Raw genomic sequence first — 16,631 nt, 5'->3', positions numbered from 1 at the left:
AGGATTAAAATGTTTATTCCTCATCATTCTACACACAAAAGCCCATAATGATAAAGAAGAAACAGGTTTAGAAATGTTTAAATTTATTACAAATAAAACGGAAATACATTTATAATCAGTATTCAGCGTAGCCTAGTGGTTAGAGCGTTGGACAAGTAACTGGAAGGTTGCGAGTTCAAACCCCCGAGCTGACAAGGTACAAATCTGTCGTTCTGCCCCTGAACAGGCAGTTAACCCACTGTTCCCAGGCCGTCATTGAATATAAGAATATGTTCTTAACTGACTTGCCTGGTTAAATAAAGGTAAAATTAAAATTAAAATTTGTTGAAGCACCTTCGGAAATTATAACAGCCTTAAGTCTTCTTGGGTAAAGGTAAAATGAAATCGATTTTAATAAATGCTATAAGCTTGGCACACCCTCTCAAGCTCTGTCATGTTGGATGGGGAGCGTCGCTGCATAGCTATAGTTGAAGTCGGAAGTTTACATACACCTTAGCCAAATACATTTTAAACTCAGTTTTTCACCATTTCTGACATTTAATCCTCGTAAAAATGCCCTGTTTTAGGTCAGTTAGGATCCCCACTTATTTTAAGAATGTGAACTGTCAGAAAAATAGTAGAGATGTATTTCTTTCATCACATTCCCAGTGGGTCAGAAGTTGACATACTAAATTAGTATTTGCTAGCATTGCCTTTAAAATAGTTTAACTTCAGATGGCCCAAATGTTTTGGGTAGCCTTTCACAAGATTCCCACAATAATTTGGGTGAATTTTGGCCCATTCCTCCTGACAGAGCTAGAATAACTGAATGAGGTTTGTAAGGCCTCCTTGCTCTGCACACACTTTTTCAGTTGTACCCACAAATTTTCCAAAGGATTGAGGTCCAGTGCTTTGTGATGGCCACTCCAATACCTTGACTTTGTTGTCCTTAAGTCATATTTGCCACAACTTTGGAAGTATGCTTGGGGTCATTGTCCATTTAGAAGACACATTTGCGACCAAGCTTTAACCGATGTCTTGAGATGTTCCTTCAATATATCCACATAATTTTGCTTCCCCATGATTCCATCCATTTTGTGAAGTGCAGCAGTCCCTCCTACACCAAATCACCCCCATAACATGATACTGCTACCCCAGTGCTTCACGGTTGGGATGGTGTTCTTTGGCTTACAAGCATCCCCATTATTCCGCCAAACATAACGATGGTCATTATGGCCAAACAGTTCCATTTTTGTTTCATCAGACCAAAGGATATGTCTCCAAAAAGTGCAATCATTGTCCCCATGAGTAGTTGCAAACCGTAGTCTGGCATTTTTATGGCGGTTTGGAGCAGTGGCTTCTTCCTTGCTGAGCAGCCTTTCAGGATATGTCGATATTGGACTCATTTTACAGTGGATATAGATACTTTTGTACCGGTTTCCTGCAGCATCTTCACATGGTCCTTTGCTGTTGTTGTGGGATTCATTTGTACTTTTCGCACTAAAGTACGTTCATCTCTAGGAGAGAGAATACGTCTCCTGAGTGGTATGACAGCTGCGTGGTCCCATGGTGTTTATACTTGTGTACTATTGTTTGTACAGATGAACATGGTACCTTCAGGCGTTTGGATATTGCTCCCGAGGATGAACCAGACTTGGAGGTCTACAATGGTTTTTCTATTCAACTTGTCTTTCCATAGCAATTACAACCCCCTTAACTTCTTAAGGTATCGGGGGAAGCATTTTCACTTTTGGATAAATAGCGTGCCCAATTTCAACTTCCTGCTACTCATGCCAGGAATATAAGATCTACTAAAAATATGCATATTTGGATAGAAAACATTCTGAAGTTTCTAAAACTGTTTGAATCATGTCTGAGTATAACAGAAGTTATGTAAGCAGGCAAAACCTGAAGACTAAACGTTCAGAATGTTTTATTTTTTTGGTCTCTGTCTGTGTTCTGAAGTCTCATTGGCAAATGATATTTCTTAGGAACCTGTTTTCAGTTCCTACCGCTTCCACTGGATGTCACCAGTCTTTGGAATTTGGTTGAGGTTATTCATTTGTGCAATGAAGAAGTAGGCCATCTAGGAACTGGGTAATACTGTTGAGTTCGCAAGACGTGAAAAGTAGCGTTGGTTTGTTGTCTTCCGGTATTGAACACAGATAGACAAGTCTACAATTTGATCAATTATTAACATTTAAAAATACCTAAAGTTGTATTACAAAAGTAGTTTGAAATATTTTGGCAAAGTTTATAGGCAACTTTTGAAATATTTTGTAGTCGTGTTTTTTGGAAGCTGTTTTTTTCTGGATCAAAACGCGGACATTTGGATATATATGGACGGAATTAATCGAACAAAAGGACCAATTGTGATGTTTATGGGACATATTGGAGTGCCAACAAAAGAAGCTCGTCAAAGGTAAGGCATGTTTTATATTTTATTTCTGCGTTTTGTGTAGCGCCTGCATGGTTGAAATATGCTACCCTCTTTGTTTACTATTGTGCTATCATCAGATAATAGCTTCTTATGCTATCGCCAAAAAGCCTTTTACAAATCTGATATGTTGGCTGGATTCACAACGAGTGTAGCTTTAATTGAGTATCTTACATGTGTGATTTAATGAAAGTTTGATTTTTATATCATTTTTATTTTACTTGCCGCGCTGCATTTTCCCTGTTTTTTGCCCAAGTGGGAAGCATCCATCCCCTATACCATAAGAAGTTAATGTATCACTTCCTGGCCTCTTACACACAAATGTACTCACCCACGCCTCCGTTGCAGACATTGGATCTCTGCACATATCCAAATTGTTCTTGGGGATCCAAGAGGTCCTGCTCATGCCAAGAGTAAGCACCTCTATTCTGGGGCAGCCACAGAATGACCAGGTCCTCCTCCCGTGGGAACATCTGACGGAAGTCATCACTGGCAGTAATGCTCGCTGACAAAAATAGGTTTGTTACGTGGCTCAGCTTTGGGACAACATCACAATTAACAATTGTTTACAGTATGTAGAGTCTAGTGCAAGCTTCAAGCATTGCTGTTTTTAAATGGTTAGCATACTCTATATAAAAAATTGGTTACTTAAGCTTACCTGTAAAGCTGACATTCCAAACACTGTGGCTGTACTCATGTGCGACAACTTTTAAATTCTGAGTTACCACCTTTCCCGATTCCTTGTTCTTTAGCCATTCACCTGCAAGCTTTGATGAGAAGAGAATTTGACCTTAATAGAAGACATCAACTCCAAGAGATCACCATTAAAAACTATTTTGTGACTCATTACTCACCACTAAAATTTGCCAAAATGTAAATTCTTTGTAATGCTAGACTGGCCATTCTTTTCAGTTGCCTTCAGCCTAAATGCACCATAGCAGGACAAAAGTCACACCTAAACGAGTTACACAATCTATTTTGTAACAAATTGACTACTGACCTCCTCAAAAGTGTTGGTGAGAAGCAGGGGGTAAAAGGTCTTGTAGTATTCATCATAAGAGCTGAAGCTGGATCCTACTTCCTTCAGTGGTAATTCGCATACCTCAGAGGGTATACCAAACTGCTTGTAGTTACTGAACATATCAAAGGTCCATTTCAGGATGTGTTGAACTAGGAAGCTGGTGTCAAATCTGAAGCCAACCTCTGGGTTAGGTATCTGACTTCGGAAAGGGGCGTCATGCCTGGAGGTGGAGGGCTGGGGGGTGGAACATGTGTTGCTGTGCTGGACAGGGCGGAGGGGCAGGCAAGGTGGACGGGGGAGGTTTTGTTCAGGTCTGGGTGGTGGTTGTTTTGGTGGAATGGGTTTAGGTGTTGGTTGTGGTGCGATGGGTTTGTATAAGAGTCGATTCAGTGGAAGAGACTGACCAACCTCAAGATGAGGAGGAAGTTGTCGTACACAGGGACTTTGTGCATGCACGACTGGCAGGCCTGGCACAACTGGCCGGGCAGGCACAACTGGCCGGGCAGGCACAACTGGCCGGGCAGGCACAACTGGCCGGGCAGGCACAACTGGCCGGGCAGGCCTACCTCTTCCAGCAGGTGCAGAAGAAGCCGAAAATGGAGCATTGGCAGTTCTCTCCATCTCTTGCACCAAGGAGGCACTCCTGGAGCTTGAGGTTGCGTAGATCTTGGTGGTGGACGGCTTGGCCTTTTTAACTGACATAGGAGACATTCCTGGTTTCAGGAACAAGCGCTCATCATCCTGAGTCAAGTTAGAGCGTGAGGGTGGCGGAGTAGCCGGTTTCTTAAAAGTCTGTGTGGCAAGTGGAGCCTCTTGACCTTCGTCTGCCTGTTTAAACCACGTCAAGTCTGAAGACCCTCCTTTATCCTCAAAGGGCCTCTGGCTGTCTGCGTCAATGTCCATGTCTACAGGGTCCCGCTGTGTGTAGAAGAAATCTTCTTCCTCCTCCAACTGCGTGCACATCTCCATTTCAGTTGGTTCCATTTGGGTGAGGTGCATCCAGTCTGCATCATCATCTTCACCTTCATTGCTATTGGGGACTTGACCAGAAGGTCCAGGTGTGACATCATTCCTTTGAAAGTATGGAGAGATCTGCCTGTCCATGTTAGACAACACACTACTCACTGTATTAGAGGATGCTGGTTTGTCCTCATTGGCTCTTTGAGAGCTGCGATTGAACGTCAGCTGTTCCTCATGACGGGAAGGATCTTGCTGGGAACACTGCAGGTCCTCGTCTTCATCGTCCTCCTCTGTAGCAAAACTGGGAGTTTGAATTTCAATCGTTTTCGGATTTCTCTTCATTGGCTCTGCCTTTTCAGAGATTCCGGCTCCCAATGCCTGCTTGCTCTGCCTGAAGAACTGGGACAGCTTATTGTTACTCCCTTTGACCACTCTCTTCTGAGGGAAAGTCACCTTCGACCTCTTGGTCTGTCGGGTCGGCTTCTTGGCCTGTGGGACATTGACTGTAGCGCCGTGGTGCCTCAGATCACCAACAGAATCACGTGATCCCTGGGAAAGATCAAAGGCCTTTCGCACCTTCTTCTTAAGGCCAAGCTTCTCAGCTGTGGACACAGGCTCTGTGGCTTTTCTGACTTTTTTAGGAGGGACAATGGCTGGAGTTAATGACGTTTTGTGTGAGATAGCTGATGTGGTTAAGGAAGAGTGTGTCTCAGTTTCCAGTCTGTTTGAACGTACCGTTGAACTGCTTTTTCTCAATGGCGGTGTGACTGCATGGGGAGCATCCTTCACAGGCTCTTTGATTCGTTTTTCTACCACGGTAGGTTTCTTGCTCAGGCATTTGGAGGCCAATGGTTTTGCATCAACAAGAATATTTCTTTTTTTGACAACAATGGCCCGTTTGAGCCCTTGAGGTGGGGTCTTAGGCTTCTCAAGCTGCTTCTCAACCTGCTGACAGGCTCTTTCGATATCCTCGTCATAGATCGGTTGTGTATCACATTCCCAGCTTGATAAAGGCTCTCTTGAAGTTGGACTGACAGGGCTGTCGTCTTTGGGCTTTTCGGGTGGCATGTTACTTTCCGAATCTCTGTTGGACCAGGCAGACACCATATCTTCCTGTGTTTCAAATTCAAACACCTGAGATTCACTCATGTCTCCATCGTAATCACGCCAGGGACTACGATTCTGGTCAGAGGCATCTGGTTCATTTTTTATTTGGGAGGTCTCAGACAAACACTCAGGCCTTCTTGCTCTACCAACATCTAATGTAGCCTCATCATCAGATATAACAATTACATCTGAAGTTGACTTTGGTGGGGATTGTCGGTCAAATTGTCTAGAGTTTCCTTTACTCCGATCTCGTGAGGATTTGGAGCCTTTTTTCACTTTAAGATTAATTTTTAAAACAGAGAGAGGCACATCGTCTATGGATTCTTGGAGGCATGGAGGGTGTCTGCTAATGCCTTGGAGGTTGGATGCCTCCTCTCTACGGCTGGTGAGCAGATTTTCAGGTTTCTCTTTACCGAATTCACTGAGCCCTACAGAGGGCCTCGCTCTCTCAGACTTGGACTTCTTGGTCATAAGCTGGCCGAGTCTGGATTTGATCACCTGTATTTTCTCTGGATCTGCCCTCAAGGAAGTTAAGTTGTCTTGGGTTGGTCTAGAATCATTAGTCGGCTCTAAAAACTCTTCTTCAGGCATTAGGGGCTCCTTTTTCACCAACGCTATGTTTATGTCCCACCCCCTCTGAACTCCAGAAAAATCCCCACCACCAGATGTACTGCCTTCGACATCATCCCACAACCCTTCCCGTTTTATAGGAGGGTTAAATTCAGCTAAGCTGCTAGGTCCCGAGGGGTCATTGCTTGACTGAAGTGGTAGTGTGGTTGGTGCCACAGGCCCTGCCTCAATGTCCAGCGGTTCAGGTAGAGAAGTACTTATGGTTGGCCTGTTCATCATCATCTTGACATAGTCCTTCAAACAGATCTGAAGCTCCTGAATCTCTGGCCTAATCAGCTTCCACTCCCTCTGTTGCCCGTCTCTGAGGTGCTTGTTCAGAAGGTTCAGGAAGTGGTGGCACTTGCCGTTGGGGTTCAACCTGGTCCCTTCCTTCAGCAGGGACCGGATGATATGCATGCATGCCTGTGGAACAGCCCTGCTAGTAGAGGCCTTTCGGGGCACACTGACCCTCAAGGAGGATGTGGAAGACACAGAGTGAGAAACTGGACATTCAGAGGTATGGACGAAAGCGTCACCAGGCAGGGTGGCACATTTCACTAACACGCCCACCCACTTGGGAGCGCAGTAATAGAGCATATTCATACGGCCACTCCCCAGGTGCAATTCGATGATATGGACCAGAATAAGAGTGAAGAACTCTGTGACCTTGTCACATATGCGAACCTGGGGCTTCGGGAGGTCTGTGCTGATCTCCCCACATAGGTAGTGGACAACCTCAGTAATGTATAGGACGCTGTGTTCGTCAAGGTCCATAACAGATTTTACAAAGGGGATGAACCAGAGAAATGTGCTGTCGTGCACACGCAATGCCTGTCCAACGTCTGAATGCAGGAGGTTGACCAGAGAACTCATATCCTCATAGACCACATTGCTATCCACACCACGTGAGCGTCTGCTTCCCTACAAAATAAAATAGTAATACATATCATAAGATTAGAGAAATGCATAGGAAGTTAACATACCTTCAAACTCAATGTATTTTGTAATATGACATGTAATAAAACCATGTGTCACACCTGGAATGGCTCAATCAAACTAAAGGCCACTGCACAGAGATGTACCCCACATGTTTAACTCACTGCCTCCTACTCTGTCCCAGATGCTAATATATGCATATTATTATTATTACTATTGGATGGAAAACACTGAAGTTTGTCTGAACTGTCTGAATTATGTCTGTTAGTATAACAGAACTCAAAGGGCAGGCAAACTTCCAAAGAGGAAGTGGAAATTCTGGGGCTGGTTGATTTTCAACTTATCGCCTATTCACATCCAAATAAAATATGGATCTGTTCGCACTTCCTACATCCTGGTTACGCATAGTAGTCATTATATCGCCTTGTGTTCCATTACTCTGTAGACAAAAACGAATGCTCCGGTTGGAACGTTATTGGATATATGATAATAACATCCTGAAGATTGATTCTCTACTTAGTTTGACCAGTTTATTCGACCTGGAATATAACTTTTTGAAGTTTATCCGTGTTCGCCTGGACCAGTGCCAGCTTTTGGACATGTGAACTAAACGTGCTAGCAAAGTAGCTAATTGGACTCATGTAATGGACATTATGGAACAAAACAACGATTTATTGCGCAACTAGGATTCCTTGCACTGCATTCTGATGAAAGATCAAAGGTAAGGGAATATTTATGATGTAATTTCGTATTTCTGTTGACTCCAATATGGCGGAGAAATATATTTACGTCTGAGCGAAGTCTCAGATTATTGCATGGTATGCTTTTTTCGTAACGTTTAAAAAAAATCTGACACAGTAGTTGCATTAAGAACCAGTGTATCTTTAATTATATGTAAAACATGTATCTTTCGTCAAAGTTTATGATGAGTATTTCTGTTATGATGTAGCTCTCTGTAATTACTCCGGATGTTTTAGAGGCATTTCTGAACATGGCGCCAATGTAAACCGAGATTTGTGGATATAAATATGCATATTATCGAACAAAACATTAATGTATTGTGTAACATGTCATATGAGTGTCATCTGAAGAAGATTATCAAAAGTTAGTGATTCATTTTATCTCCAATTCTGCTTTTGTGACTATCTTTGGCTGGGGAAAATGGCTGTGTTTTTTGGGATTTGGTGGTGATCTAACAAATATATGTTGTGTTTTCGCTGTAAAAATATATATAATTTTTTAAATTATTATTATTTTTCAAATCGGACACGATGGGTAGATTAACAAGATGTGTCTTTCATTTGCTGTATTGGACTTGTTAAGACAGCTCGCAATAAATAACCTCAACACTGTCCCTGACTAGTGGACGCTCTTGACTGGTAGCACATGAAACAAGCTTTCTTACAGAACGATTCAAAGATGAGGGAGAAGAGCTTGTTAAAGCGGTGTTCCGCATCGTGCTTTTTACTCTAAAGATCATGTCCTGGGAAAGCTTCAAGTGCACAACACTAACCACAGATGTACAAAGAGGAATTAGATACAACTAATAATATACAAATGCAACAGATGGTTGTTATTACCTTGGTCACTTTGGTGTTACTGTCATATACCATCTGACTGCAGGTCACCGTGTCATCATCATATGTAGTTTCTGTTTTAACCCGTGATCTACGGAGCAAAAGAAGAATAGTATCAATCATATTCTTAACTTGGAAGAAATAACAATATGAAATAATTCAAGGCAAGATAAAGAGTGAAACGTACATCATGGTTTGTTGTCGGATGCTTTCGAGCTCTCCAGAGTAGCTAGGGCTTTGTGTGATGGCCTGGAAGGCTTGGGATGGCTCAATCTGACCCCAAAACCTGGAGCCCAAACAATCCAAGATCACCATAAAACATTGCAAGACTGGCCAGAAGGGATCCATCTCGTTGGATGGTTCTTCATCTGGGGAAATAAACGTTAACATATTACTAGCCAAGTCATTTTTATCTGTGTTGGACTATGGTTAAGCACGGGAACATACTTGAGTACAAGGCAGTGCTGGGCAACTCCCTACATATCTTTGCTCCCAACTAACATCACAATCCCACAGCCTATGCTCAGTCAGGGCTCTTTCGCAGTTCCTAGGGCTGAAATGTGAAAAAAAAAATATATATATCCTATAACATTCTCTGGTGTTGGAACAAACTACGAAAGACTAAAAAACTGGAGGAGACATCGCTGTCAGTGTTGAAAACCCTGATACATTTTCTTCAAATTGACCATTGCAATTATTTTGAATGTATTACACACTGCTCAAAAAAATAAAGGGAACACTAAAATAACACATTCTAGATCTGAATGAATGAAATATTCTTATTAAATACTTTTTTCTTTACATAGTTGAATGTGCTGACAAATCACACAAAGATTATCAATGGAAATCAAATTGATCAACCCATGGAGGTCTGGATTTGGAGTGACACTCAAAATTAAAGTGGAAAACCACACTACAGGCTGATCCAACTTTGATGTAACGTCCTTAAAACAAGTCTAAATGAGGCTCAGTAGTGTGTGTGGCCTCCACGTGCCTGTATGACTTCCCTACAACGCCTGGGCATGCTCCTGATGAGTTGGTGGATGGTCTCCTGAGGGATCTCCTCCCAGACCTGGAATAAAGCATCCGCCAACTCCTGGACAGTCTGTGGTGCAAAGTGGCGTTGGTGGATGGAGTGAGACAGGATGTCCCAGATGTGCTCAATTGGATTCAGGTCTGGGGAACGGGCGGACCAGTCCATAGCATCAATGCCTTCCTCTTGCAGGAACTGCTGACACACTCCAGCCACATGAGGTCTAGCATTGTCTTGCATTAGGAGGAACCCAGGGCCAACCGCACCAGCATATGGTCTCACAAGGGGTCTGAGGATCTCATCTCGGTACCTAATGGCAGTCAGGCTACCTCTGGCAAGCACATGGAAGGCTGTGCGGTCCTCCCAAAGAAATGCCACCCCACACCATGACTGACCCACCGCCAAACCGGTCATGCTGGAAGATGTTGCAGACAGCAGAACGTTCTCCACGGCGTCTCCAGACTGTCACATGTGCTCAGTGTGAACCTGCTTTCATCTGTGAAGAGCACAGGGCGCCAGTGGCGAATTTGCCAATCTTGGTATTCTCTGGCAAATGTCAAACATCCTGCACGGTGTTGGGCTGTAAGTACAACCCCTACCTGTGGACGTCGGGCCCTCATACCACCCTCATGGAGTCTGTTTCTGACCGTTTGAGCGGACACATGCACATTTGTGGCCTGCTGGAGGTCATTTTGCAGGGCTCTGGCAGTGCTCTTCCTGCTCCTCCTTGCACAAAGGCAGAGGTAGCGGTCCTGCTGCTGGGTTGTTGCCCTCCTACGGCCTCCTCCACGTCTCCCGATGTACTGGCCTGTCTCCTGGTAGCGCCTCCATGCTCTGGACACTACGCTGACAGACACAGCAAACCTTGCCACAGCTCGCATTGATGTGCCATCCTGGATGAGCTGCACTACCTGAGCCACTTTTGTGGGTTGTAGACTCCGTCTCATGCTACCACTAGAGTGAAAGCACCGCCAGCATTCAAAAGTGACCAAAACATCAGCCAGGAAGCATAGGAACTGAGAAGTGGGCTGTGGTTATCACCTACAGAACCACTCCTTTATTGGGTGTCTTGCTAATTGCCTATAATTTCCATTTGTTGTCTATTCCATTTGCACAACAGCATGTGAAATTTATTGTCAATCAGTGTTGCTTCCTAAGTGGACAGTTTGATTTCACAGAAGTGTGATTGACTTGGAGTTACATTGTGTTGTTTAAGTGTTCCCTTTATTTTTTTGAGCAGTGTATGTACATGCAGACTTCTTCCTACTGACCGCTTGCCAGGTCCCTATTGCAAAATAGGTTTCTAACCATGAAGGTCTTTTCCTGGTTAAATTAAAAGGTTACATTTACTACTTGCAAAGATGAAACTGAAGACAGCAAATTAGCTCTACTGACCAGCATTATGTTAATTTGGCACAATGGAAATAGGAAAACATTTTACGATAAGATATAAAGTAGCTATTCCTTTACCCTTCAAGGCATTAAGGATACAGAGCAGTATGTTGGCCTGTTTGTCTGGCCCCAGGAACAGGGAGTCCATAGCCTGGGCATCCAGCTGTGTCAGAAGCATACAGATACCTGGAGGTGGGGAGAGGGCATAAACTGATGCTTAATATTGACGCCATTACTCATTAACAAGTTCTCTATTCACATTCTGTACTGTTTACCCTGTTGCTCAATCAAATCTATACTGAACAAAACACATGTAAAGTGTTGGTCCCACATTTCATGAGCTGAAATTAAATCTCACCTAAAAATTTCCTTACGCACAGAAGGCTTATTTCTCAAATGTTGTACAAAAACTTGTTGACATCTCTGTTAGTGAGCATTTCTCCTTTCCCAAGATAATCCATCCACCTGACAGGTGTGGCATATTAAAAGCATGATCATTACACAGTTGCACTTTGTACTAGGAACAATAAAAGGACACTACAATGTAGCCGTCACAACCCAATGACACAATACCTCAAGTTGAGGGAGCATGCAATTGTCATGCTGACGGCAGGAATGTCCACCCGAGCTAATGCCAGAGAACGTCATTTTTATTTCACTACCTAACACTAAAATTGAAACGTCCTCTCACTGTCAACTGCGATAATTTTCAGCAAACTTAACGTGGAAATATTTGTATGAACATAAGATTAAACAGACAAACTGAATAAGAAATGGAATAATGTGTCCCTGAACAAAAGTAACAGCGAGTACCTGGTGTGGCCACCAGCTGCATTAAGTACTGCCGTACATCTCCGCCTCATGGACTGCAACCAGATGTGCCAGTTCTTGCTGTGAGAGGTTACCCCACTCTCCCACCAAGGCACCTGCAAGTTCCCGGACAATCCTGGGGGGGCCGGGGGCTAGCCATCCGATCCAACAGGTCCCAGACGTGCTGAATGGGATTGAAATGCAGGGTCTTCACTGGCCATGGCAGAACACTGACATTCCTGTCTTGCAGGAAATCACACACAGAGCGAGCAGTATGGCTGGTGGCATTGTCATGCTGTGGGGTCATGTCAGGAGGAGCCTGCAGGAAGAGTACCACATGAGGGAGAAGGATATCTTCCCTGTAACGCACAGCGTTGAGATTGCCTGCAATGACAAGCTCAGTCCGGTGATGCTGCAACACACCGCCCCACACCATGACAGACACTCCACTTCAAAATTGATCCCGCTCCAGAGTAAAGACCTCAGTGTAACGCTCATTCCTTTGACGATAAACGTGAATCCGACCATCACCCCTGGTGAGAGAAAACCGTGACACGTCGGTTATGAGCACTTTCTGCCAGTCCTGTCTTGCCCAGGGATGGTGGGTTAGTTCCCATAGGAAACGTTGTTGCCGGTGATGTCTGTTGAGGACCTGCCTTATAACAGGCCTACAAGCCCTCAGTCCACCTCTCTCAGACTATTGAGGACAGTCTGAGCACTGATGGAGGGATTGTGCGTTCCTGGTCTAACTCAGGCAATTGTTGCCATCCTGCACCTGTAACGGAGGTGTGATGTTCAGATGTACCGATCTTTGTTACACATGGTCTGCCACTGCGAGGATGATCAGCTGTCCGTCCTGCCTCCCTGTAGCGCTGTCTTAGACATCTCACTGTACGGACATTGCAATTTATTGCCCTGGCCACATCTGCATTCCTCATCCCTCCTTGTGGCATTCCTCATCCCTCCTTGCAGCATGCCCAAGGCACGTTCACGCAGATGAGCAGGGACCCTGGGCATCTTTTTGTGTGTGTTTTGAGTCAGTAAAGGCCTCTTTAGTGTCCTAAGTTTTCATAACTGTGACCTTAATTGCCTACTGTCTGTAAGATGTTTGTGTCTTAACTTTTTATGGCTGCAATCCGGAAAAGTGTCATCAACAACCGCTGAATAGCATAGCGCTACATACAATAAATATATAAATATTCATGAAATCACAAGTGCAATATAGGAAAACACAGATTAGCCTTTTGTTAATCCACCTGTCGTCTCATTTTGAAATTATGCTTTACAGCGAAAGCAATCTAAGAGTTTGTGTAAATTTAGCGATCACACGATAAAACATTAAGTACACATAGCTCAGTCACAAGAATCAGAAAAGTAATCAAATGAATCGTTTACCTTTGATGATCTTCGGATGTTTTCACTCACGAGACTCCCAGTTACATTTTGTTCCACAAAGATGATTTTTATATCCAAAATACCTCCATTTGTTTGTCGCGTTCAGAAATCCACAGGAAAGAGCGGTCACGAGAACGCAGACAAAAATTCCAAAGTTTCCATAATGTCCACAGAAACATGTCGAACGTTTTTTATAATCAATGCGCAGGTTGTTTTTAAAATATATAATCATTGCAATCTCAACCACACTGCACACTGCCCTAACCCATCTGGACAAGAGGAATACCTATGTGAGAATGCTGTTCATCGACTACAGCTCGGCATTCAACACCATAGTACCCTCCAAGCTCGAGACCCTGGGTCTCGACCCCGCCCTGTGCAACTGGGTACTGGACTTCCTGACGGGCCGCCCCCAGGTGGTGAGGGTAGGCAACAACATCTCCACCCCGCTGATCCTCAACACTGGGGCCCCACAAGGGTGCGTTCTGAGCCCTCTCCTGTACTCCCTGTTCACCCACGACTGCGTGGCCACGCACGCCTCCAACTCAATCATCAAGTTTGCGGACGACACAACAGTGGTAGGCTTGATTACCAACAACGACGAGACGGCCTACAGGGAGGAGGTGAGGGCCCTCGGAGTGTGGTGTCAGGAAAATAACCTCACACTCAACGTCAACAAAACTAAGGAGATGATTGTGGACTTCAGGAAACAGCAGAGGGAACACCCCCCTATCCACATCGATGGAACAGTAGTGGAGAGGGTAGTAAGTTTTAAGTTCCTCGGCATACACATCACAGACAAACTGAATTGGTCCACTCACACAGACAGCATCGTGAAGGCGCAGCAGCGCCTCTTCAACCTCAGGAGGCTGAAGAAATTCGGCTTGTCACCAAAAGCACTCACAAACTTCTACAGATGCACAATCGAGAGCATCCTGGCGGGCTGTATCACCGCCTGGTACGGCAACTGCTCCGCCCACAACCGTAAGGCTCTCCAGAGGGTATTGAGGTCTGCACAACGCATCACCGGGGGCAAACTACCTGCCCTCCAGGACACCTACAACACCCGATGTTACAGGAAGGCCATAAAGATCATCAAGGACAACAACCACCCGAGCCACTGCCTGTTCACCCCACTATCATCCAGAAGGCGAGGTCAGTACAGGTGTATCAAAGCTGGGACCGAGAGACTGAAAAACAGCTTCCATCTCAAGACCATCAGACTGTTAAACAGCCACAACTAACATTGAGTGGCTGCTGCAAACACACTGACACTGGCTCAACTCCAGCCACTTTAATAATGGGAATTGATGGGAAATGTAAAATATATCACTAGCCACTTTAAACCATGCTACCTAATATAATGTTACATACCCTACATTATTCATCTCATATGTATACGTATATACTGTACTCTATATCATCTACTGCATCCTTATGCAATACATGTATCACTAGCCACTTTAACTATGCCACTTTGTTTACATACTCATCTCATATGTATATACTGTACTCGATACCATCTACTGTATCTTGCCTATGCTGCTCTGTACCATCACTCATTCATATATCTTTATGTACATATTCTTTATGCCCTTACACTGTGTATAAGACAGTAGTTTTGGAATTGTTAGTTAGATTACTTGTTGGTTATTACTGCATTGTCGGAACTAGAAGCACAAGCATTTCGCTACACTCGCATTAACATCTGCTAACCATGTGTATGTGACAAATAAGATTTGATTTGATTTATCAACCGCAAATGTCTTTCACAGTAGGAGAGGGAAAACAATAGCTGTCCAAATTCTGTTGCGTGAGCAAAACTCATGTGACCACTTGACACGATGTTATCGTTCTGGCTCATTTTTCAAAATAAAAGCCTGAAACTATGTCTGAAGACTTGACACCTGGTTGGATTTTCCTCGGGTTTCGCCTGCAATATCCGTTCGGTTATACACAGACAATATTTTGACAATTTTGGAAACTAGTGTTATCTTCTTCTTCTACTTCTACTTCTACTACTTCTACTACTACTACTACTACTACTACTACTACTACTACTACTACTACTACTAATATATTAGCAACAGACTGAGGAGCTGGCCGTTTACAATGGGCACCTTTTCATCCAAGCTACTCAATACTGCCCCTGCAGCCATAAAAAGTCATGAATTGTTTATGGTTCAATGAACAAGCATGGGCAACAGTGTTTAAACCCTTCACAATGAAGCTCTGTGAAGTTACAAATGACCTTTGAAATACAAGGTCCTGAAAAGTTGTTTCTTTTTTTGATGAGGTTGTAAGCCACCTCTTTCGTTTTAGAGACTTTGGCAGTAGGTCCAACCAATCTCACAGCCGCAGACCAAATGTAACCGCGCCAGCCCAGGACGTCCACATCTGCCTTCATCACCTGCGGGATCGTCTGAGACCAGCCGCCCGGACAGACGATTAAACTGTGGGTTTGCACAACCAAAGAATTTCTGCCAACCAAAGAATTTCTGCACAAACTGTCATAAACCGTCCCAGGGAAGTTTAAATTCTACCGGGCAGGTGGCAGACAGCGTCAAAGTATGTTGTTATGGTCTAATGTTGTTATGGTCTAATGTTGTTATGGTCTAATGGTCTAATGCTGTTATGATCTAATGGTCTAATGCTGTTATGATCTAATGTTGTTACGATCTAATGTTGTTATGATCTAATTGTCTAATGTTGTTATGGTCTAATGGTCTAATGTTGTTATGGTCTAATGTTGTTATGGTCTAATGTTGTTATGGTCTAATGGTCTAATGTTGTTATGATCTAATGTTGTTATGATCTAATGTTGTTATGATCTAATGGTCTAATGCTGTTATGGTCTAATGGTCTAATGTTGTTATGGTCTAATGTTGTTATGGTCTAATGGTCTAATGTTGTTATCGTAGAATGTATGCACACATGACTGTAAGTCGCTTTGGATAAAAGCGTCTGCTAAATGGCATATATTATTATTATTATTATAAAGGCATGTGAGTGAGCGGTATGCTGATGTCAACATTGTAAGCAGAGTGCCTCATGGTTGCAGTGGGGTTATGGTATGGGCAGGCATAAGCTACAGACAACAAACACAAATGCATTTTATCTATGGCAATTTGACTGCACAGAGATAGCGTGATGCGATCCTGAGGCCCATTGTCGTGCCATTCATCCGCCGCCATCACCTCATGTTTCAGCATGATAATGCACAGCCCCATGTCGCAAGGATCTGCAGACAATTCCTAACAGCTGAAAATGTCCCAATTCTTCCATCGCCTGCATACTCACCAAACATGTCACCTATCGAGCATGTTTGGGATGTTCTGGATCAACGTGTATGACGTGTTCCAGTTGCCTCCCAAT

General features: G+C 43.8%; 1 protein-coding gene across 1 annotated transcript in view; it reads right to left on the bottom strand.

The window, feature by feature from the left end:
• The window catches only part of setx (senataxin), a 67,818-nt gene that overhangs the window by 24,628 nt on the left and 26,559 nt on the right, over nt 1-16,631 (bottom strand). Inside the window, 6 exon segments of the mRNA XM_046290331.1 lie at nt 2,748-2,921; nt 3,075-3,183; nt 3,417-7,034; nt 8,630-8,717; nt 8,814-8,994; nt 11,130-11,237. Of these exon segments, the coding sequence (XP_046146287.1) occupies nt 2,748-2,921; nt 3,075-3,183; nt 3,417-7,034; nt 8,630-8,717; nt 8,814-8,994; nt 11,130-11,237 (4,278 nt within the window).

This window comes from Oncorhynchus gorbuscha, linkage group LG11, assembly GCF_021184085.1.
Source record: "Oncorhynchus gorbuscha isolate QuinsamMale2020 ecotype Even-year linkage group LG11, OgorEven_v1.0, whole genome shotgun sequence".
In the NCBI taxonomy this organism is placed as follows: domain Eukaryota; kingdom Metazoa; phylum Chordata; class Actinopteri; order Salmoniformes; family Salmonidae; genus Oncorhynchus; species Oncorhynchus gorbuscha.
The sequence above is the reverse complement of the archived record's forward strand: the minus strand, read 5'-3'. Positions and strand labels throughout refer to the sequence as shown.